Source organism: Triturus cristatus, chromosome 4_2, assembly GCF_964204655.1.
Source record: "Triturus cristatus chromosome 4_2, aTriCri1.1, whole genome shotgun sequence".
Taxonomy (NCBI): Eukaryota; Metazoa; Chordata; class Amphibia; order Caudata; family Salamandridae; genus Triturus; species Triturus cristatus.
The window spans coordinates 330,365,948-330,388,087 of record NC_140586.1 but is presented as its reverse complement, the minus strand read 5'-3'; the positions used below and the strand labels follow the sequence as shown (position 1 = coordinate 330,388,087).

At 44.6% G+C, this 22,140-nt stretch overlaps 1 protein-coding gene across 2 annotated transcripts in view; it reads right to left on the bottom strand.

Moving 5' to 3' along the window:
- Positions 1-22,140, bottom strand: part of LOC146833816 (dimethylaniline monooxygenase [N-oxide-forming] 2-like) — an 830,014-nt gene that overhangs the window by 152,138 nt on the left and 655,736 nt on the right. For both annotated transcript variants that reach the window (XM_085601707.1, XM_085601708.1), the window contains 2 exons: positions 17,114-17,302; positions 15,439-15,601 (listed from right to left, as the gene is read on the bottom strand). In XM_085601707.1, the coding sequence (XP_085457833.1) occupies positions 15,439-15,601; positions 17,114-17,302 (352 nt within the window). The remainder of the gene's footprint in view (positions 1-15,438; positions 15,602-17,113; positions 17,303-22,140) is intronic.

Genomic DNA, 22,140 nt, shown 5'->3' with positions numbered 1-22,140 from the left:
AAAGAAGCTCAAAGAAGAATGATTGAAATGGGTGGGGTCTTTCAGTAGTTAGAACAGGAAGTGTTATGAACCAATCAAATCTCTTTTTTTGCAGGTCACATGGGATCCGCGCACCCTGCGTGTACGCAGCACGCACCCAGTGCGCATACGCGAAATTGAATTTAAAAAAATTATAGGATTAGATGTAAAAATATATTAGTTTTAAGACTAGTTTAGAGTTTGTCTTGAATTAATATTCACATGAAATACATATATATGTGTTTTTTTAAATGTTAAATACTTCGCGGATCCGCGCACCTACTGCGTCATAGACGCAGATGACGCGTCGCGGAAGCGCGTAAACGTCGTGTTACGTACATCGAACTTGTCGCTTATAGGCTGGGAGTCGCATACCAGTCGCATTGCGATCACGCAGTAAACACGTACCCGACGCATACCATGCGCGGATGCTAACACGTAGGGATTGAGAACGGTGCGCGGATCCAAAAACATTGAAAAAATATATATATAAAATAAAGTTTTGCACATATAGTTAAAAAAATATTTTGACAAATATAAAAAAATATGTTTGAAAAAGCTATTATGTTAAAAAAATATTTAATTTTTAAAGAATTAATTGAAAAAATAAGTTTAAAAAATGGTGATAAAAAGTTTTTTTTTTTTAAATTTAATTAATGAAATTGACACAATGATTTTGAAAAATATAGAAATCCAATCAAAATCATTAAACATGATATCTTCCGAGATAAGTTATAGATAGGAATTAGCATTTAAAAAACCTTTGAAATTCCCTGAAAAAACCATAGGTTTCATGTACGTTATAGTTAGGAATTGGCATTTAAAAAACCTTGAAATTCACTGAAAAAACCAAAGGTTTCAGGGGCGTTATAGTTAGGAATTGGCATTTAAAAAACCTTAGAAATTCACTGAAAAAACCATAGGTTTCAGGGGCGTTATAGTTAGCTGGACATTTCCCTCGTACAAAACCCTAGAAATTCCCCTGTTATAGTTAGTCCAGCTAACTATAACTCGCGCCCCCGCAATGCACTGCTGATGACGTCACATATTACATCACTCATGACATGGTCAGTGACATCACTGATGACATCACTCATGAGATCTCAAATGACATCACTGATGACATCGCTGATGACATCATCCATGTGATAAATTACTGCATCTTCTCACACCCTAATTTAACCGTTGATACACCAACTCAAAATTTCAGACTGCCATTTTGACAACCATAGATACTCCAATACCAATTACTACTCACCCACTCATTTACTTTCAGGTCTACATACATGTCCACTCACTCACCTGTACAGTCACTCATACTTACAGTCACTCTGTGCATTTATACACCTATATAGACACTCACACACCGCCAATCATCCATTGAGGTACTGACACATCTAGTCAGTCATGCAAATAATTAATCACAGTCCAATTTACTCACCTATACAGTTAAACACATTCAAGTTCACTTACTCATAAAAATACTAACAAGTTCTGTGTCTTCCTGCAGAAAAACAAACAGCACATTACACAGATATCCTTGCACTATGGGGCATACAGCCACTCCCAAAATTTGAGATGTCATCAGGACTGGACCCTAGATTCAGCCCTTGGACATCTCCTGTAAACAGTTGAGTAAAAGCGCTTTGGTTACAGTAGTGATTTTTAAGGAATATTATTGTATTTTAAAAGTTGACACTTAGAAATGTTTTCACATATAATCACCAATGTTATCCTATGGCAGAAAATGCACTTAGCAGGTAAGTAGTGTTATCGTTACTTTTTCTTACTCAGTGGTGGATCCTGCATCCACCACTGGTGAATCTCCTGTAAACAGTTGAAAGAATGTGTTTAAGTCATACAGATGATTTTTTAGGAATATATATTTAGTTTGTGAAAATAGACACTTAGAAACTTTTCTGGTCAAAACCACACAATGGATTCCTGTGGAAGGAAATACAAGTTACTGGTAAGTACGCTTAGAATTACTTTCCAGGGTCAGTGCTGGGCTAAAAGATGCAGCCCTGGGTTCTCTCCTAATATCAGGTGAGTAAATCGGAATTCGTAGTTAGGCTGATTTTAGAAGAATATTTCTACGTTTCAAAATTGGACACTTAGAAACTTTTCTGGTGAAAACCACCCAATGGATTCCTATGGCAGGAAATACAAGTTACTTGTAAGTACACTTAGAATTACCTTTCAGGGTCAGTGCTGGGCTAAAAGATGCAGCCCTGGGTTCTCTCTTGATAACAGGTGAGTAAATTGGAATTCGTAGTTCGGCTGAGTTTAGAGGAATATTTGTACGTTTCAATATTGGACACTTAGAAACTTTTGTGGTGAAAACCACACAATGGATTCCTGTGGAAGATGCAGCCCTGGGTTCTCTCCTGATTACAGGTGAGTAAATCGAAATTCGTAGTTCGGCTGATTTTAGAGGAATATTTGCACAATGGTGAAGGAAGGAGGCGGGGCCTGAGGTGATATGTGTGCAAACATGCCCTGTGGTGCATTTTAAGTTGGGGAATTAATTCCTCCTCAATCCTGAGGTCCCCTGGGGGCCAACTAGTCCACCAGGTACCTCCAGTATGCGCCAGGGGCCTGGGTTGCAGAGAGGTGTTCAGAGGCCATGTCAGTTTTTACAACACTCTGCAACGCAGCTCCGTGGCGCTTACTGGAGGTACCTGGTGGGCTAGTTGGCCCCCAGGGGACCTCAAGATTGAAAAACACCACAGGGCATGTTTGCACACATATCACCTCAGGCCCCGCCCCCTACCTTCACCATTGTGCAAACGGGCCCCGTGGCGCGTTTTAAGTTGGGGGATTAAGTCCCCTTGAATCCTGAGGTACCCTGGCGGTCAACTAGCCCACCAGGTACCTTAAGTAAGGGCCACGGAGCTGTGTTGCAGAGAGGTGTAAAAATGGGCGTGGCCTCATTACACCTCTCTGCCACACAGCCCCCTGGCGCATACTGGAGGTTCCTGGTGGGCTAGTTGGCCCCCAGGGACTCCCAGTATTCAAGGGGAAGGGGCCCGATCCCGTCTTCTTCTTTTTTTTCCATTTTTTAGAAGGGGGCTGTGTAGCCCTCCTTCTTTTTCTAATTTATTGGCCCTGGGGACCCCATCCCCTAGGGCCTGCCCCCAATATTTATTTTTTTATAAGAAAATAAAAAATCGGAAAGTGGGCCGCGTGGCCCCCCCTCCCGAGGCCATAATTTGCCCCGGGGACCCCATCTCCCGGGGCATGGTCCTTTTTTTAAAAATGATTTATTGTGGAGGGGGGCTGCCTTGCCCCCCTCCTGTGGCCACGTATGGTCCCGGGGCCGTATTTTTATTTTTTTAATTGTGTTAGGAGGGGGGCCGCGTGGCCCCCCTCCCGGGCTACTACTAGCCCCGGGGACCCCATCCCCGGGGCTGGCCCTCTTTGTTGGGGGCGTCCCCAATCCCCCCACGGTCCCGCTGGCTCCCCGCCTCCTGCAGGAGCCGGCATTGCTTTTCCACATGGGGAGCAGCTAACATGCTGCTCCCCATGTGGAAAAGAAATCAGCTTTGCCTCATTGAAGCGAGAGCAGGTTTCCCTGCTCTCGCTTCAATGAAGCAAAGCAGTTTGCAATGACAGGGCGGGAGCCGCGAGGCTCCCGCCCTGTCATTGCAAAGTACAGTGTCCCGGGAGTGGGCACCCCGGGACACTGCAGGAGCCGGCCCTGGGGGGTGGCGGTCCCCAGGGCCTATACAAGGCTCCAGGAGGGGGGCCGCATGGCCCCCCTCCCACATTTTCAAGTTGCCCCGGGGGGTGGCGGTCCCCAGGGCTGGGGGGGCCTGAGAGCCCCCCCACACCAAATTGTTACAAGCCCCGGGGGGTGGTGGTCCCTGGGGCTGGGGGGGCTGAGAGCCCCCCACCCATTTTCAAGAAGCCCCGGGGGGGTGGTGGTCCACGGGCTGCGAGGGGGCTGTGAGCCCCCCCGCATATACTATGTTAGAGCCCTGGGGGTGGCGGTCACAGGGGCAGTGTGGGGGGGATTGTGACCCCCCCCACACTTACTTTTTTTAATTATGCCCCCAGGATTTGGCCCCCCGGGGGCAAATTAGCATATTCAGCACGGGAGCCCGCGCTGATTTTTTTTTTCTATCGGGAGGATGCGCGCACCCAGCGCGCATCCTCCCATTAAAAAAAAAAAAAAACATTTTTGGGCCTTGGGGGTCCTTGTGGGACCCCCCGAGCAGGGCTAGAGGGTTAGGGTGTTTCTACCCTGCCCCCTTTTCGCGTTTTGTGCCTTTTTTTGTGTGTTTCTTGTGCCTCGGTTCTACCGAGACACAAGATGGCTGCCAACACTTCCTGATTCAGAGTGTTGGCAGCCAGTTAAAATTCAGCTCGTGATCGGGAGGGTGCGCGGATCCTCCGAGGCCATAGATATATATGTACATTTAACTCTAATTTTCTCAGGAACTACTGAACGGATTTACACCACTTAAGCAAAAGGCACGAGTCTGATCTGAGGACTAACTCTTTGCCAAACTTGGTGTAATTCCGTTCAGCAGTTCGGGCTGTAGCTACGGCTAAAGGTCCTATGGGAAAATGCATGGGGAAAATGTGTTTTGGGACCACCCTTTTTTCTCGGCCCCCGCTTGTCGAACTTTTAGAACGTTGCGGATTTCCTATGGAAAATAGGTCCTAACCAGTAGGTTATATATATATATATATATATATATATTCCAAGACACAGGTTTCCCACTCCCCAGGAACCTTTTGCAACGGCTGGTGGACTTGTGTTGGTGATATATATATATATATATATATATATATATATATATATATATATATATATATATATATATACACATGTGTGTGTATATATTATCTACTGGTGGTCGCCAGTAGATAGTTATAGTTAGGACCGTGTTTCCATAGGAAATCTGAAAATTCTATTTTGAATAACTTTGGCGCCGGTTGACGAATCCTCGCGAAATTTTCAAAATAGGTGGGGCGCTCCACTCAGCTCCTACCCTGAAAGTCTTGGGGTGATTCGTCAAGCGGAGGCTGAGAAAAAAAAAAAAAAAAAAAAAAATATATATATATATATATATATATATATATATATATATATATATATATATATATATATATATATTAGTTTAAATGGCAAAGCTGGGATAGCAGTTTAAAACTGCTCAAACAGGCTGCAGTGACATGTTTCACGTTGTCACATCCAGGGTGGCACAATCAGTTCTACTGCCCCAGGAGGACACTTTCACCGACCATGTCCAGGGTACCCCTGGTACATGGACTAGGGACTTCTACGTAGCGTTATTCTAATTGGGTATAGCAATTTAACTTTACACATTTAAGGTCAAAGCACTGGCACTGAGGTCTGGTTAACATGCCCCAGTGCTCTCTCAGAGTCGAAAAACCAGCAGCATCATTCCAAATCTTTGGGGGTTTTTATGGAAATAGAGGCATATAATGAGTAAAAGAGGTGTCGGAATGCTTTCAAGGATCAATAGGCCGATAGTAAAGACAGTTTAGAAAGGAAGAGGCACTAGATGGGGTGGGAGAGTCAGCAGATTCTAGATGTGATTTGACTGGGCTATGTGTACAGGACAAATGCAGAAGCATTGGTCGGAAAGAGGGAAAGGAATATAGATTTAACCATTGTCATAAGGCTTGCCTGGTCCAGGCAGCTCTGAAGAGTAATGTTAATGAGGTGTCTCATGGAGAGAAGTGAAGTCATCATGTGGAGGAGAAGAGGTGTTGCAAGAGAGTAAGGGTACCTCTGCTTAAGATTGTGTTCTGCCGGGTTTTGGAAAAAGAGGAGATAATTCATCCATGAGGGACTGGTTGATTTAGACATATAGGCTGTGTCGTTGATGGAGACAATACTGGATACAGTTTTTGCACCAGTTGGGCGATGGTCTACTTTAGTGATTTGTGCAGGTTGTGCTGGAGGCCGGTAACAGCAGGTAAGAGAAATGACCTTGTATTATACTAGACTGAAGAGTCTACCCTTCCCTGGAGAGGATAAAAAAACTTGGAAACAATAGACCGGATTGAGACCACCTAGAGGAGCAAGTGAGTGATTTATTGAAGCTACAGTTAATTGAAGAATAATATTGAGAAGCATCTTGCATGCAGAGAGATGAGTGCATAACACTTAAGAGTAAAACTGAAAGGTGACTTCTCAGGAGAATGTTCAAGCTAGCTCAACGGTTTTCAAATAAGCTTGTGGGTGTCAGAACCCAGAAGTAGTTCTACACAAGGAAGTAAAAGCAGACACCACAGTAGTAGGCTTATTGGGTCAACCCAGAAAGCAATAATGGTGCATCAAGCACAATTTGACAGTAACACAGTAGTGGGTCTTTAGGATCTAACAAGAAGGGGTGAAAGGTGCTAAACAAATATTTTGGCAGATGCCACAGTATTGGACCCATGAGGACCACCCAAAAGGCACAGAAATAGACAATCCAAGGACATAGACAGTAACCACACTAGTGTGCCCAGGGTGTCCACCCAAACGGGGTGATAAAGCTACTAGGGAATTGACATAAAAAAGCAACAGCAGTGCTGTGGATCAGGACAAGTTAGATTTAGGAGGATGAAGTGTGAGGCAGACACAACATTAGGATCCCAGAGGATAGACACATTAGACTAGAGGTGCAGTGGAAGTCCAGAGGCGGGGGGCACGCTGCATGGGAGAGGGGGAACTACACTAAATAAAGGGCCTTTTGTATTCTAGGGCTGTAAATGGAGGGAGCCAAGTGAAACTCCAGATAAGAAGTTTTCAATTATCACCCGATCTGGGATGGAAAATGTAGGAGCTTAACAGACACATGCCTTAAAGGCAGCATGTACAGAAAAGAAGACCCAACGGAGCCAATCAGAACGATAGGTAGAAGAAAACACAAGCTATCAAGCATGCAACACTGCCATATTTAAATACTCTTAGCTAGCAACCCAGCAATCATACATTATGGGTCTGTTTCGAAAAATGTATACAATGCTGGCCACCTTCAGTCAAAATAAAGAAGTATCACTGCCCCACTGGCAGAGAAACCGCCTCAGATGAGAGGGACACATCTGAAACAGCTTCCATCTATAAGAGATCCATAACCCAAGGTCATCCCAGATGTGGTACCCTGCATTGGACGCTTTCGAAGCAGAGTGTGTATCATTGCTCATCTGTCCCCCTGGCTGCTCCGGGCTGGCAGTAAAGGCACACGTGATTTATTCCTCATCAATTAAAACCTACTCCTGTTTCCCTTTTGTGCTCTGCATCCCTTCATCCTGGGTGCCTCGTCATGCTGCTTCCATGCCCACTCCTTTACACGGCTGATCCCACTTCTGTACTAGCTCCAGTTCCAGATCCTGCTTGTTCCCTTGTTCTACTTCCACATCCGCTCCCATCAATGACAAAGCTCTTTCAAGGTGTGTGTTTAAATGTTATCGTTGGATATTTTCTTAAAAAATAACTCTTTAGTGTGCCTGCCTTTGGGATTCCCAATTACATGGTAATTTACTTCCCGTCTCCCTTTTAAAGTTGCTGTTATAAGTGTTTACATGAGATTGTGACATTGAAGCATTTTGCAATTCTAGTACTTGCTTGGGAGATGATTTCATCTTTGCCCTCACAAAAAATCATATTAGTCAAATTCAAGGCACAACTGAAAGAGTTGTTTTTGAAAAAAATATATCACTTGAAAAACATCAGTTAAATCTTTTAAATTTAAAACATTTATTGCAAACGCGGTGGCCACATTTAAGTGGCAGTGTGTTTTCTTTTCATTTTGTTAGCCTTAGATGCATTAAAAATGTTTAAAAAATAACTGTTATGCCATCATGCCAAGGCCAGACCTGTTGGCTTTGAAATTGCTTATAAATTCAGCATTCGTCTCTTGAATTTAGGTTTTAATGATGTCAGAGAGAGTTTTCCTCCTGCTGCCACTTCTCAGAACAACTTAGAACAACCGGTCTCGTTGAAATCTGTGGCGCATTATTTAGCATGTCAGACTCACAGAAGCAGTAGATTTTAGCTTTCTAAATTCCTAAGTGCATGAAGGGCTTGATTTAGAGGTTGGTGATAACCGGAAAACCACCAATTGTTGATAGAAATGTTGAATTTCCTGCAGTACTGTAGTAGTTTGGAAAGAATATTTAGCTAGTGCATTAGTACTTCCCCCCAGGAAACTCTGAACCAAGCCATAAGTCATCAAAGCCTCCCGAATCCTGACCTTCACCCACGGCCAGCTCTTTCACAAGGCGAAGAAATATCAGTTTTGGCTGGGGCATGGCCTTAGATCATTCCTGCCTACGCTACTTGTGGGGACAAATACATGTAATAAAAGAGTTATATTTGACATCAAATAAGGTCCATACAATGTACCCATTTGCCCCATCAGACTGCCCCCACTGCCACCTGCCTGAAGCTGACTTGATTCTCATGCTATGGTCCTGCCCCTCCTTGCAGGGGTATTGGCGGGAAGTTACTGAAAGTTTGTCACATCTGTCCGAAAGACCCTCTCCACCAGGGCCGGACTGGCAATGTCGGGCACCGAGCAATCCTCCGGTAGGCTGCCAGGGGTGGGGGCCGTTTTTTTGGCAGGGGGCCGGTTTTGTTGTTGGGCCGTTTTTTTTGTCTGGCGTGCCGCGCTAGTCAATAAATAGAGAAGTTGAAGCTCAGTACAGACTAGAGACCTGCTAGTAGTAGTCTGCGTCTCTCCTCGCTGCTCGGCGCTCCGTGTGGGGGCAAAAAAAGCACACCATCAATAAATCTCTGGACTTTCTTTTTCTGTACTAGTGCAAATGCAATCAATATCATTATTTAAAATAGCGGGTGGGTCGCGCGCAGCGCAGATGTCTCTGCCACCGCGTCTCAGTTCACCCACCTTAGGGTGGGGAGGGGCGGCATTGGTGGTGACATGACATGCGCATTGGGGTTCGTGCAATAATAAGTGCATGTGACCCGTGAGGCCAGAGCATTCCAGAACAACTAAGCCAGCCAGAGACTGAGGCACGCTGCACGCACCCCATAATTTAATTATTTGTAGTAGCCCCTGCCTGCATGTCCCACTGTCCCTCCCTCCTGCTTGCTGCTGCTGCCGACTGTCTGCAGACTGCCGCCTGCCCGCCGCCCGCAGAAGAGTGCATTTTTGCAAATTGCATTTTCATCATGGCATTGGCACTAGTCTGTGGGCCATGCCGCGGCCGGGCCGGGATTAAAACAAAAGGTATAAAGGCGGCATGCAGCCGGCAGCCACTTCGGAAGTACTGCAGTCAAGTGCATTGCTGTGAGGACGATGGTTTTTTTGGTGCGGCAGCCTCTGCTATGGGCTCACTAGCTGCAAGATGAGGAACTATGATCGCAGGAGCTCACTGCTGTATTTATCAGGTAGTTGTGGGGGGAAGAGGAAAATCTTGTGAAAGCACCCTCACAAAAAGGAATTTAGAAACACCTGGCCTCCTCACTGACATTTCAAATAACACATGGCGGTGAAAGGCCTATGATGCAAGCCTTCCCATAGACATGCTGACTTGTTGCTCGTAGCAGTGGGACAGCAGATAAAAGGACAGTTTGAGAGGGGTTCATTCTCTGTCATGATCAGATGGTAGGACCAGATTATAAATTTACAAACGTGTTTAAAATTACCTAGCACAGAGAGGCTCGAACCTCCCCTTTGTCTTCTTGGAATAGTGTGTTCTGTCATATTGTTAGTCATAAAGTTAAGAAAATACTGAACAAGAGGTTACAGTTTGGGAAAGTCAAAGCAATGGGTTTATGTTTCACCAAAAATCACTACTGGGTGGCTACTATAAAGGGGGCTGTCCACATAGAAGCTGGAATACTCCGTGTTGCTATAATCATGCTGCATATTTTCTTCGCCAGGCTTGTGCATAATAAATACCTATAGATGCAGGCCTTTGTGTGTATACTGACTTGGGGGTTGACAAATGGAACCCTACCTACAGATCCCTTGTTGGGTCTTTGGCAGGTGTTATTCCATGTTTCCTTACTGACCATGGCAGGGCCTTTGATGATGTCTGTGGTATCCTCACTGCAGGCTCGATAGAACCTAACCAGAGGCCCTAAGGATCCAAGAGAGTTGTTCCTGGTGTGGCCAAAACCTTGGCATGCATAAGTGAGGCTCCAGAATCAGCCTAGGACCACTATACCCTTTCAAACTGAGCTCAGTCACCCTCTTTTCTAAATAAAAAAAAGGCAACGTCCAGCTGGCAGTTAATAGGGATAGGTTTTCCCTATTCTTTCAGACATTTGTTAAGCTCAACAGTTAAAAAGGAAGCCCAATTTACCTACAAATACCAGACTCAGTTAAAACCTGGCTGTCTTAGTAACCTTGACAGATGTGTACCAATTTAAAGGGAATAGGTATCTCTAAAATAGAGCCTCATAAAATAACTCTAGCTTTAATGTCCGACTGATCCCATTCCAGTTTTGTAGCCACTGTGCTGCAAGTTCACCGGCCACACTAGGCTCTGCAGCGAATCTCAGACTTCAAGGCGACCATGCTGCAGCTTTTACAGATGGTTTGGAACTCTCTGGTGCACCTTTGGGCCGCACAGATTCATCAGGAGCTTGAAGTTGGTTGGGCTTCTGGTGGCGGTTACTCCACCAAAGCCAACTGACCCTATACTTCCTCTCTATTTCATGGTGTATAATGCTCCCTGATAATGCTCATTCAAGCCCCAGTGCCACCAGTGGTTTCAAAAGTAGAAACATCTCCTGAATTCGTGAGCACCTTGAATGCCGAGTTCGGATGACAAGGTCCGGACCGGAGCCAGAAAATGATCAGTTGGGTCTAATATGGGTCTCTTGGCGGCACGAGGAAATACAGTGCCGTTTTCATGGTCATGGTATATGAGGCTGTAGAGATGACCAGCTCTGCCAAAAAAGGCAGAGAAAAAAACATAACAAAACATATAATATAATATACATTGAAAGGCATAGTCAGCTAGCTTAGTGGCTAACGTATTAACTGGCCGCCATTAGGACCACATGCATGTTATACCTTGGTGTGCGATAAAACAATTCCTACATGTTTTTAATATTTGCAAAATGTGGCACCAATTAGCATGCTAGTTTAACACGGAGCATGAAAGTTAAAATACTTAGGTTAAAGCCTTTTACTCCAAAACGTTCTTAATGCTGCTAGGTTTTTATCTTAAAAACTAGACGTTCCTCCGTTTTATCATGAAATTCTGCGTATGCATTGTCAACAGGCCACTAATAGACAAGCACTGGCAAAGCCAATAGGTCTTGCCTATGCGAGAGCTATTTGCTTTGGCAATGTGTTTACGCATGCTGTATACCAGTGTGGCTACTGTTCAGCATGTCTAAAAGTTAGTGGTGTGGAGTAGCTTGGGGTAGATTGGAGTGGGGTAAATTGGGGTAGTGGAATGGGGTGGATTGGGGCAGAGTGGAGTGGGGAAGATTGTCGTAGAGTGTAGTGAAGGTAGAGTGAGGTAGAAGGGAGTGGGGTGGATTGGGGTAGATTGTAATGGGGAGGCATTAGGTAGTTGGGTAGATCAGCGTGGTAGATTGGAGTGGGGTGGATTGGATTGGGGTGGATTGGGATGAAGTGGGGTAGATTGGGAAGAGTGGGGTAGATTGGGAAGAGTGGGGTCGATTAGGAAGAGTGGAGCAGATTGGGGTAGATTGGAGTAGAGTGGGGTAGACTGGAGTAGGGTAGACTGGAGTGGAGTTGGGTCTACTGGAGTAAAGTGGAGGGGGTAGATTGGAGTGGGGTGTATTGGACATATTGTAGGGTAGATTGGGATGGAGTGGGGTAGATTGGGATGGAGTGGGGTAGATTGGGGAGGTGTGGGGTAGATTGGCGTGGGGTAGATTAGGGTAGATTGTATTGCAGTGGAGTTGGATAGAGAGGCGTTTGGTGGATTGGGATGGGGTGAGGTAGATGGAATGGGGTAGATTGGAGTGGGGCAGATAAGATTGGGTTAGGGTGGGGTAGATTGGAAAGGAGTATATTGGAGTGGAGTACATTGGGGTAAATTGGAGTGGCATAGATTGAAGTGGGTGGAATTTGATGCAGTAGACTGGAGTAGGTTTGTTTTTTTAAGCATGTTTTTATTGCAATTGGTACGAAATCAAGGCATAATAAGGCAATACAGATAATGCAAGGTATCCATGCCATTGCCATATCCAGTTCCGCATGCCCAATAAGGAGATGGCGGCAGTGTTTGTCAATTATATGTTATCATTGTAAACTCATCTCAATATAGATTGGAGTAGGTTAGTTTGAGGTGGAGAGTGGTAGGGTAGATTGGAGTGGGATGGCCAGTGCTTGACTAGTTGTATATTGCACGTTGCCTGGGCCTTGCCAGCCCTGACTCCCGGAGCCGAGACAGTGACACACATGGACGAGCACAGAATGATTAGGCCACTCCGAGAGTCCGGCTACACTAGTCCTACCCCCGCTTCATGTCATAAACACAAAAGGCAGGGTTAGGGCAGTCACTTACCCCACAGCGGTTAGCACAGCCCCCCTTCTTGCTTGGCTGTCGCCTGGATGTGGATGGCTGGGATCAAGATCTGTTTAAACTTCAAAGACACATGATGTGTATTAAAGTAAATTGCTGCTTCCTCATAGAGTCGCCTCTCTCTAAGCCGAAGTGTCACCTCCCCCTAGGTTGTGAATAAAAGATTGGTCTAACCTTTGTGCCTGTCTATAATCTGAGATTATATCAGTATTCCTCTATATCTGTCCTGTAGATTTGTCTTTTTGTCGTTCCTCTATGTCAGTCTGCCTTCTTTGTCTGTTATCTGTGTCTCTGTCTGTGTTCCTCTTTACCTGTCCTCACTCTATCTTCCTGTGTTTTTTATTTGTCCTTTGTGTGGCTTCTTGTGTGATTGCAGGTCAAGCAGGCCTTCAGGCAGATCAACCTATTTGTGTGTCTTCCTGTGTATTGGTTATTCTTTCGTTCCGGTCATGGATGCATCTGTCTTCTTTCCTATGTGGTAACAGGACACCTCCTGCCAGTCTCAGGTTTGTTCAAAATAGACAAACATTGTCATACTTGAAAACTGCAGGATTAGAAGAAACTGTGCCTTTCATCACTGTGCACTGTCCCTGCTGCCGTCAGACCTTGGTTCACCCCAACTGGACCCTCAGAGGTCACAATACAAACACATTCATTGGCAAGACAATGCCACTTTCAAGACCGCTGCCCCGAACCACCCCTGAGAAAGAGCTGTGTTGTCAACAGAGACATCTAAAGATTTTAGGACAGCATAGGAAAGAGGTGGGCAGACAGGTCACATGGATCAAGCAAGAGACAGGCAGATGTGCAGAGGGCACAGTTGGCATCCCTGGTTTCTTTAAAGCATCTCTATTCCACTCCCACTTCCAACCACATATCTTGTGGGAGCTGCGCTGCCTATGTCTATCCTTGTTTCAGCACCATCTCTATGTACTTTTTTTTAGAAATCATTTGTCTCTCTTTAAAGAGCTTGGAAAAGGAGAACACTTTCATATCGGGTTGTCTCTCAGCTAGCTTGTGGAATCAAACTGTTCTTTCTGGTGGTATTCTGGTTCTGGCAGCAAGGTATGAAAATATCCAGTTAAGTTGAGTTTTCTCAACTACTTTAGGACACATTTTTGACAGCAAGCATTGATAAAGTCAGCAGGCCTAGCTTTAATGTGAAAACTCATGGAAACTAGGCCTGGGCGGTAAATTCCGTTCCGCTCGCGGAATTTGCGTAATTTCGCGTTCCGCGGAAAACGCGAAATTGCTCTAAAGTCTGCTTTCCGCGATTTAGCTAAATTTTTGCTTGTTCGCGTTCTCAAAATGCGTGTTCGCGAGATATTTCTCCCCGAGCACGCAAACAGCAATTGTGAACAGGAAAAAAGCATCGCGAACAAGCAATTCCGCGTGTTCGCGGAATTTCTGCGTGTTCGCTGAGATTTTTTACCGTTTCGCGGAGATTTGCGTAACGCAATTACGCAAATTCCGCCCACCCCTAATGGAAACAGCATGTGTGCTTCAGGTACATGATGTGACTGGGTGGGTAACCTGGTGCTCTTTAAGGTCATCCTCTACTATTTACTGTGCTTTGAAAGTTGATACAATTGAATATGTAATGGAAAATGTGCTGTAAAATTCACCATGGTCTGTCTTTTTCCAAAATTTTCTTGGGGGGAGAACCCCCCAAACTCCCCTAGTAGTCGTCGGGCTCGCTCGCTGCGGTTGCTCGCTACACAGCATGTGGGGGCTGGTCTCACTTTCACTTTGTTCTCTCTGATGCACTACTCGTGTCTATTTTTGGTGCTCTCAGAAAGAATGTCTATGGGTACATGATCTTACTGGGTGGGTGTAACCGGGTGCTCTTTAAGGTCATCATCTACTATTTACTGTGCTTTGAAAGTTCATACAATTGAATATGTAATGGAAAATGTGCTGTAAAATTGACAATTTTGGTCTGTCTTTTTCCAAACATTTCTTGGGGGAAGAACCCCCCCCAAACCCCCTTAGTAGTGGTCAGGCTCGCACGTTGCGCTCGCTCGCTACTCGCCTGATGGGAGCTGGTCTGGGAAAATTTGCCAGGGCTGCTTTCAGTTCCCTGTCCGGCCCTGCTCTCCACTATAGAAGTGTGCCTTTTGGGGATATCCCCTCTACCACGGAAAGCTGCAGTACTGCGCCATTTCACTGATCTCTCCCTAATATTGGCCAAAAGAAAGCTCACGCAGCGTTGGAAATCCCACTCAGCTCCGAGAAAGAGAGCTTAGGGGGAAGAGGTAATATGATGGGCTATGGCAGAAAGAGAAGCCCTTCAACGGGAAGAATATAGAGGGCTTGGGAAAAAACAATTTCATTGGAGTGGGCTCATCTGTTGCAACAATTCAAAGCTAACACTACTACTGATTAGCGTAAACATGGAATGAGCGTAGAAATACTGCAATTGATTGTATTGCTTATAATGTAACTGTTGTGCAATTATTGACCCTTTCTCCTTCCTTCCCCCTCCCATCCCCCACCCAACGGCCCTTTGGCCCTCCTTCGTGTCTACTGTGTACGCCACTCTGAGTGGACCTTTCAAGCGAGTTTTTAGGTGTGATGGGGGTAGGGTTGAGCACGTTGCTCTGAAATATTATCTGATGTTGCACATTTTAAAACTACAGTCACAGTTTTTTATAATGAAAGTCTTTTCATCAGCACTGTTTATTATACTTGCAAAATGATACCATAACTTGTTCATAAAGATGATAAATGTGAATGTACATCGCTAAATTGTAGAAGTAATACTACAGATCTGTACTACCTTGAAACTTCAATAAAAATAGATAATAAAAAAATAAAATAAAAAAAGAGTTATTCTTTACTTCGTTTATATAGTCCGATTGGGATTGTGCTGCACAACTAAAATAGTGGTGCAAAAGAATCCACAAGCACAGGGCTTACCACGAAAGCTCTCCAGGGAGAGAGCAGGTACCACGTAGCGTCCACTGCAGACCAGCACAGCATCAAAGATGGCTGACTCCTGCTTGCCATCCTTCTCCGTCACCACCTCCCACTGGCCTGAGGTCATAAAGTCTGGTTGTTTCTTGACACTACACACCTTTGTCTTGTAATAAGGAAATGGAAAAAATGTTAAAACATTTCTGTTGTGCATTTGAATGTTGAGATTGAGACATGAACAAGACTCCTTCGAATACAGTCCATAAATACTGTAGCAACTTGGAGAATATGCAGCAGGTTTATAGAGGAAATGAAGAAGCATATAGTAACTATGACATCATATTCTTGTGGTAATAACATTACTGACCTTGGAGACAGTCAATAACGCCAAGATGTGTCCCTGAACCTCCTTATGCACTCTAGTCTCTGGCATGAGGAAATGCTGGTTTTATTGCCATCAGTTGCTCTAAGCAGAAATCCACCAAACTGTCTACACCACAGTATTCCTTGTAACTTTGCCTTTGGAGCTGCAATTGGTTGGGCTCCTCGATCTGCATCCATGCAACCTATTGAGGGTATTGAGCTGCAAAAACTGTATGTGCCGCCATAACCACTATTCCCATACAGAGCGCACCCTAGATGTGGAAGCTTTGAACGGGCTGCGTGTTGCATCTTACCCACGGACAATCCCTGTGACTTCAGCTACTAGAGGACTTAGTCACTCTCACGATGAGCATATCAATGCCTGAAGCACACAGGTAGCTTCTAATACTAGATGAATGTTCCCATAGAAGATAGCCTCAGCACCCTCAAGGAGGAACCCTTGGGTGAAAAAGAGGGGGTTGAGAAGTAAAAGACAACCATAGTTAGGATTCAGAAGGCTCCTCACCCTCTGGTACCAGTGCCACTTTACTTGTCGCGCTAATGCTAACTGCACCTATGGCCAGCCTGATGTGTGCTTCTCAGGGTGCAAACGTCCACCAACACTCATACACGTTGCTGATTAATGCATAGTTTTAGGTGAGAGTAGTACCAACAGGACTGCAGCTGTCTGTTGAGATTTAGTAAGCCATGAGGGCCAGTAGTTAGAATTTATACAGGTCATTTTGTAATGATTAGTCTTAATTCTTTGGATGAAACATTAGAAATCTTGGTTCATAAATATGAGAAGTTTACTCATTAAAGAAGCCGTTCAGTCTAACTATATAGGTATGGAGAATTTCAATGTGATCCTACGTTGGGAGGAGGCTGGGCGGGACATGGAGGGATGGATGGATGGGTGGATGGATGGATGGATGAATGGATGGATCTCAGCGTGCAAGGCATTTCTCATCACCTAATTCATATAAATTCATTGGTCTGTATGGACCAGTACCACATTTTACCCTATGAAAAATCCTATCCAAATACGCTTTTTATTGTATGTCTAATTGCAAATTAATAGTTTCTAAATACTAGAAGAGTAAGAAATACTCATAATTGGCTGAATAGGACATAAAAACAGCAGCTATTAAAATGGCAATGACATTGGATTGTACATAAATAGGAAACATACTCTGGTCAAGAATGATGTGTTGTATTCAGTAGGAAAAGACAATTATGATTTACTGTCAGAAACATGCACAAGAAGGCATGGTGCAAGTCCCTCCCATCCTCAGAAAAAGTTGCATTTCCTCACCCTGAGCCTTATGTGTTTCATGAGGCCGAAGTGCTCTGCATAAAGCTTGAAGTACTCCAGGAACTTGGAGTTGGGCAAGTAATTTGGAAAGTCATCAGGCATGGGGAAGTCACTGTAGCAAGACATCTCCTTGGAAGTGTTTGACACAAGGGACTTGTAGATGCTGGTTATTCCTTCCTCCACCTCCTCCTGTATCAACCGTAAAAAGAAACAAAGTATGTCAATGAATGTGTCTCGGTCAACAGTAGATCAAGACTTGTACATACACAATACCACACGAGTGTCTGGAACCCATGAGCTTTGGACAATGAGCAATGTGTCCTGAACCTTGAACTAAGTTATGCATATTTTGGAACCAGGCTCGTCAGAAAAGTTTATGGGTTGTGGGTCAAAAACTACCTGTGAAGCCCTCATCCTATTCTCTCACAAGGCGCATTGACAAACTGTGGTTACGGCCCTTGTAATGGCAAGACTGGACTACTGCAACGGGCTTTATTTAAATGTTCAACAAAGAGCTTTGAATAAATTGCAGATGCTACAGAATGCTGCAGTCAGACTGCTCACAGGAACATTAAGATTTTCCTCGGTTTCCAAAGATATCAAAAAACTACATTGGCTTCCAGTCAAAAGCCGAGTACGTTTCAAGGCTCTTTGCCTGGCCTTTAAGGCTATATATGGCATAGGTCCAGACTACTTAAAGCACAGACTTCAATGGTATATTCCGGAAAGAACATTGTGGTCTAAAGAAGCCATGTTGGTTTTGGTGCCGTGCATAAACAAAGCCCGATGGGGGGGGCAAAAGCTTCATTTATGGTGCAGCAAAAGCCTGGAACGATTTGCCACTCCATCTAAGGAATACGATGGATCTTTTGTCTTTTCGGAAAGGACTAAAGACGTGGCTTTTTTCTCAATGAGCAGGTTTTTTATTCTCCATTCTTCATTTGTCAGCAGTCTCAGAGGATCTAGATAGTGCCAGGACACCTCCGGGTATTTGCTGCGCTTTACAAATGTCATTTATTATTATTATTATTATTGAGACATAAACAAGGAAAATTGTGTATTGTCAATACACTAAGAGACTGATCACGACTTTGGCCGTCCTCCAGCGGCACCTCCACTGAGCCGTCTGCTGGAGGACCGCCAAAGCCCTTAGGAGAGTCTAACATGCAGCCCGCCTCATGACAGTGCCTTCAGCATGCTGCTGCATGTTATGGCATGCATGCCATACCATGCAGGAACGTGGGTGCAATTACAGGGAGGGCACAACATGTACCCATTCGTATGCATCCCCCGGTCCAGATCCGGCAGGGTGCCATTGCCTCTCTGCCACCCTTTTAATTGCAGGCTTACCGCTAGGAAAAGGGTGGTAAAAAAAGGCAACTCAGAATTTGCTTGACGGTGCGGGCTGGGGCATCGCTAGCCTATTCATGCCGGTTCCAGATCGCCGGCCCAGCGGGATCCTTGATTCCGGCAGAGTCTATGGTCTCGTGGCTTTCTTACCATCACACTCTGAATACTGTGGACAGACACGCAGTGTGGTGGTAGTTGGTCGTAATTAGGCCCTAAATCCACTAACACAGAACACAACTTAAAAGGATTTATCAGCAAATTTCGAAAATTGCTGGGTCATCAATATGGGTGGAAACCTGATTTGAAGACATCTTTACAGTAGGCTTCGGGGGCGCTTCAGTAGTAATGATATTCGTGAATAAACACGCTTTGATTTTTCTAGCCAGATGGACTTCGGTAGCAGATCCTCACCCCAGAGTGGGAGTTGCATGTTGAAATATCAAATATTGTGACCAAAATATCTAAGTCCAAAACATCAAGAATGTAATTTCATGCAGAGTTATTATTCTTAATGACACATTTATGTATATTAATTATATATATATATATATATATATATTTATATATATATATATATATATATATATATATATATTACCTACTGGCGGTCGCCAGTAGGTAGTTATAGTTAGGACCCTGTTTCCATAGGAAAACCGCAACATTCTATTTGGAATAACTTTGGCGCCGGTCGACGAATCCTCGCGAAATTTTCAAAATAGGTGGGGCGCTACGCTCCGCTCCTACCCTGAAAGTCTCGGGGGGATTCGTCAAGCGGGGGCTGAGAAAAAAGGGGGGTCCCAAAACGCGTTTTTCCCATGCATTTTTCCATAGGACCTTTAGACACAGCTACAGCCCGAACGGCTGAACAGAGTTACTTGAAATTTGGCAGAGAGGTAGTCCTCAGGTCAAGGAAGTGCCTTTTGTAGGTCTGGTGTAAATCTGTTCAGTAGTTCCTGAGAAAATAGCATTTAAATCATTATATATATCTGTGGCAGCTTACGGTGCGCTTACGGTGCGCTTACGGTAAGCTTACCGTACGCGTACGGTGCCGTGCGCGAGCGCGAATCTGATTGGCTGTTAGATCTTAGTAGACATTCGAATCGGTCGAAACCAGGAAGCGGCGGCCGCCATTTTCTCTCTCGCACTCTGAGGGGGGGTTGAAAAACAAAGGCCAAAAACATGTAAAGGGGCTATTTAGACAGATCCTAAGCACATAGCCATGATGACGGAGTCCCCAAACATCCCCCAAGTCCAAAAAGACAATTTTAATTTTTTGAAAATTTCGCCGATTATGCTTACCGTACGCGTACGGTAAAAATTTTTAAAACAAAAAAATTTATCCATACTCTCCCCACCCCGTGTACAAATGGTGCCCGAAGCGCACCCTTTGTGCATGGCATATAATATTACAGAAAAATTAAAAGATTACCTTTCACAATGAAGCGCATAATATGTCCTTCATGTGCGCACGGTGCGCGAAGCGCATCGTGCGTACATGGCCCATCTAGCGTAACGTGGTAGCCCACCGTGCGTGCACGGCACTAACTGCGTAAAGTGGGCGCGCGGTGCGCAAAGCGCACCGCGTGCTCACTGTGCGCGCACCGTGCGCGAAGCGCACCGTGCGCGCACAGAACGAACTGCGTTAAGTGGGCGCGCACGCCACGAATGGCGTAAAGTAACTTAGCATTTAAAAAACCGTACAAATTCACTGAAAAAACCATAGGTTTCACACACGTTATAGTTAGGAATTAGCATTTAAAAAACCTTGCAAATTCAGTGAAAAAACCATAGGTTTCACACATGTTATAGTTAGCTGGACATTTTACTGATAAAAAACCATTGAAATTCCCCCGTTATAGTTAGTGCAGGCAACTATAACTCACGCGACCGCAATCCTCTGCTGATGACATATGTGTCTTTATGAAAAAAAAATATTTGTAATATATGTATAGCTAAAATTTAATGGAAGAAGACATGGGCAAATAAGTGTCTAAATACAGTATTAGCATCAGCAGAGGATTTTCACGAGTGAAATGTCCAGCTAACTATAACATGTGTGAAACATATGGTTTTTTAAGTGAATTTGCAAGGTTTTTTAAATGATAATTCCTAACTATAACGTGTGTGAAACCTATGGTTTTTTCAGTGAATTTGTACGTTTTTTTAAATGCTAAGTTATGTTTTTTTTCTTTTTTTTTTTAAGGTTTTTCACCGTGCGCGTACCGTACGCGCACGGGGCGCTTCGTGCACCGTGCGCACGCTGTGGGCGCGCGGTGCGCTTCGCCCACCGCGCGCCCACGTTACGCAGTTCGCGGAATTTTTCCGTTTCTACCATACGCGCACGCTACGCGTTCTCCGCGATTTTTCGCAAAAAAATTAAAGGAAATTTTGGCCCTTGGGGGTCCTTCTGGGACCCCCTGACAAAGGCTAGGGGGTCAGGAGCTGCCCACCCTGCCCCCTTTTCACGTTCTCCACCTTTGTTTTTCACCCCCTCAGACTGCGAGAGACAAAATGGCGGCCGACACTTCCTGGTTTCGACCGATTCGAATTTTTACTAAGATCTAACAACCAATCAGAATCACGCTCGCGCACGGCAGCGTGCGCGTACGGTAAGTTTTACCGTACGTGTACGGTGCGCGCTTATAGATATATATATGCTTATAAATGCTATTTTCTCAGGAAATACTGAACAGATTTACACCACCAGACCTGAGGACTACCTCTCTGCCAAATTTCAAGTAATTCTGTTCAGCCGTTCAGGCTGTAGCTTGGACTACAGGTCCAATGGAAAAATGCATGGGGAAAACGCGTTTTGGGACCCCCCTTTTTCTCAGCCCCGCTTGACGAATCCCCCCGAGACTTTCAGGGAAGGAGCGGAGCGGAGCGCCCCACCTATTTTGAAAATTTCGCGAGGATTCGTCAACCGGCGCCAAAGTTATTCCAAATAGAATGTTGCGGATTTCCTATGGAAACACGGTCCTAACTATAACTATCTACTGCCGACCGCCAGTCGGCTACTATTTTGATTTGCACGAACTACCTAACCCAGAATGCATTTGCACAAAAAAATCCCATTAGGGTGGGGAACTCAGGTACAAGTTCAGCGCAGCTGTGACGGCGTGTGTGCAAAGCCAGTGAACAAGGGCAAGCCGCCCGAAACGCGTATGGCACCTTTCATGGAGGAATAAGTGCACTGTGTCTTCGCCTGCAAATAAAGAAGGATTTACTCTACCTGTGTTGGCGTTTCCAATAAGGGCAACCTTGTGGTTTTGATATATATATATATATATATATATATATAATATATATATATATATATATATATATATATATCACTTAAAAAACCATAGGTTTCACAAACGTTATAGTTAGGAATTAGCATTTAAAAAACCTTGCAAATTCACTTAAAAAACCATAGGTTTCACACATGTTATAGTTAGCTGGACATTTCACTCGTAAAAAAACATTGAAATTCCCCCGTTATAGTTCGTTTAGATAACTATAACTCGCGCGCCCGCAATCCACTGCTGATGACGTCACATATTACATCACTCATGACATGGTCAGTGGCATCACTCATGACATCACTGATGACATCATCCTTGTGATAGAGTGGCGGTCGCGTGAGTTATAGTTATCTGAACTAACTATAACGGGGAAATTTCAATGGATGTTTA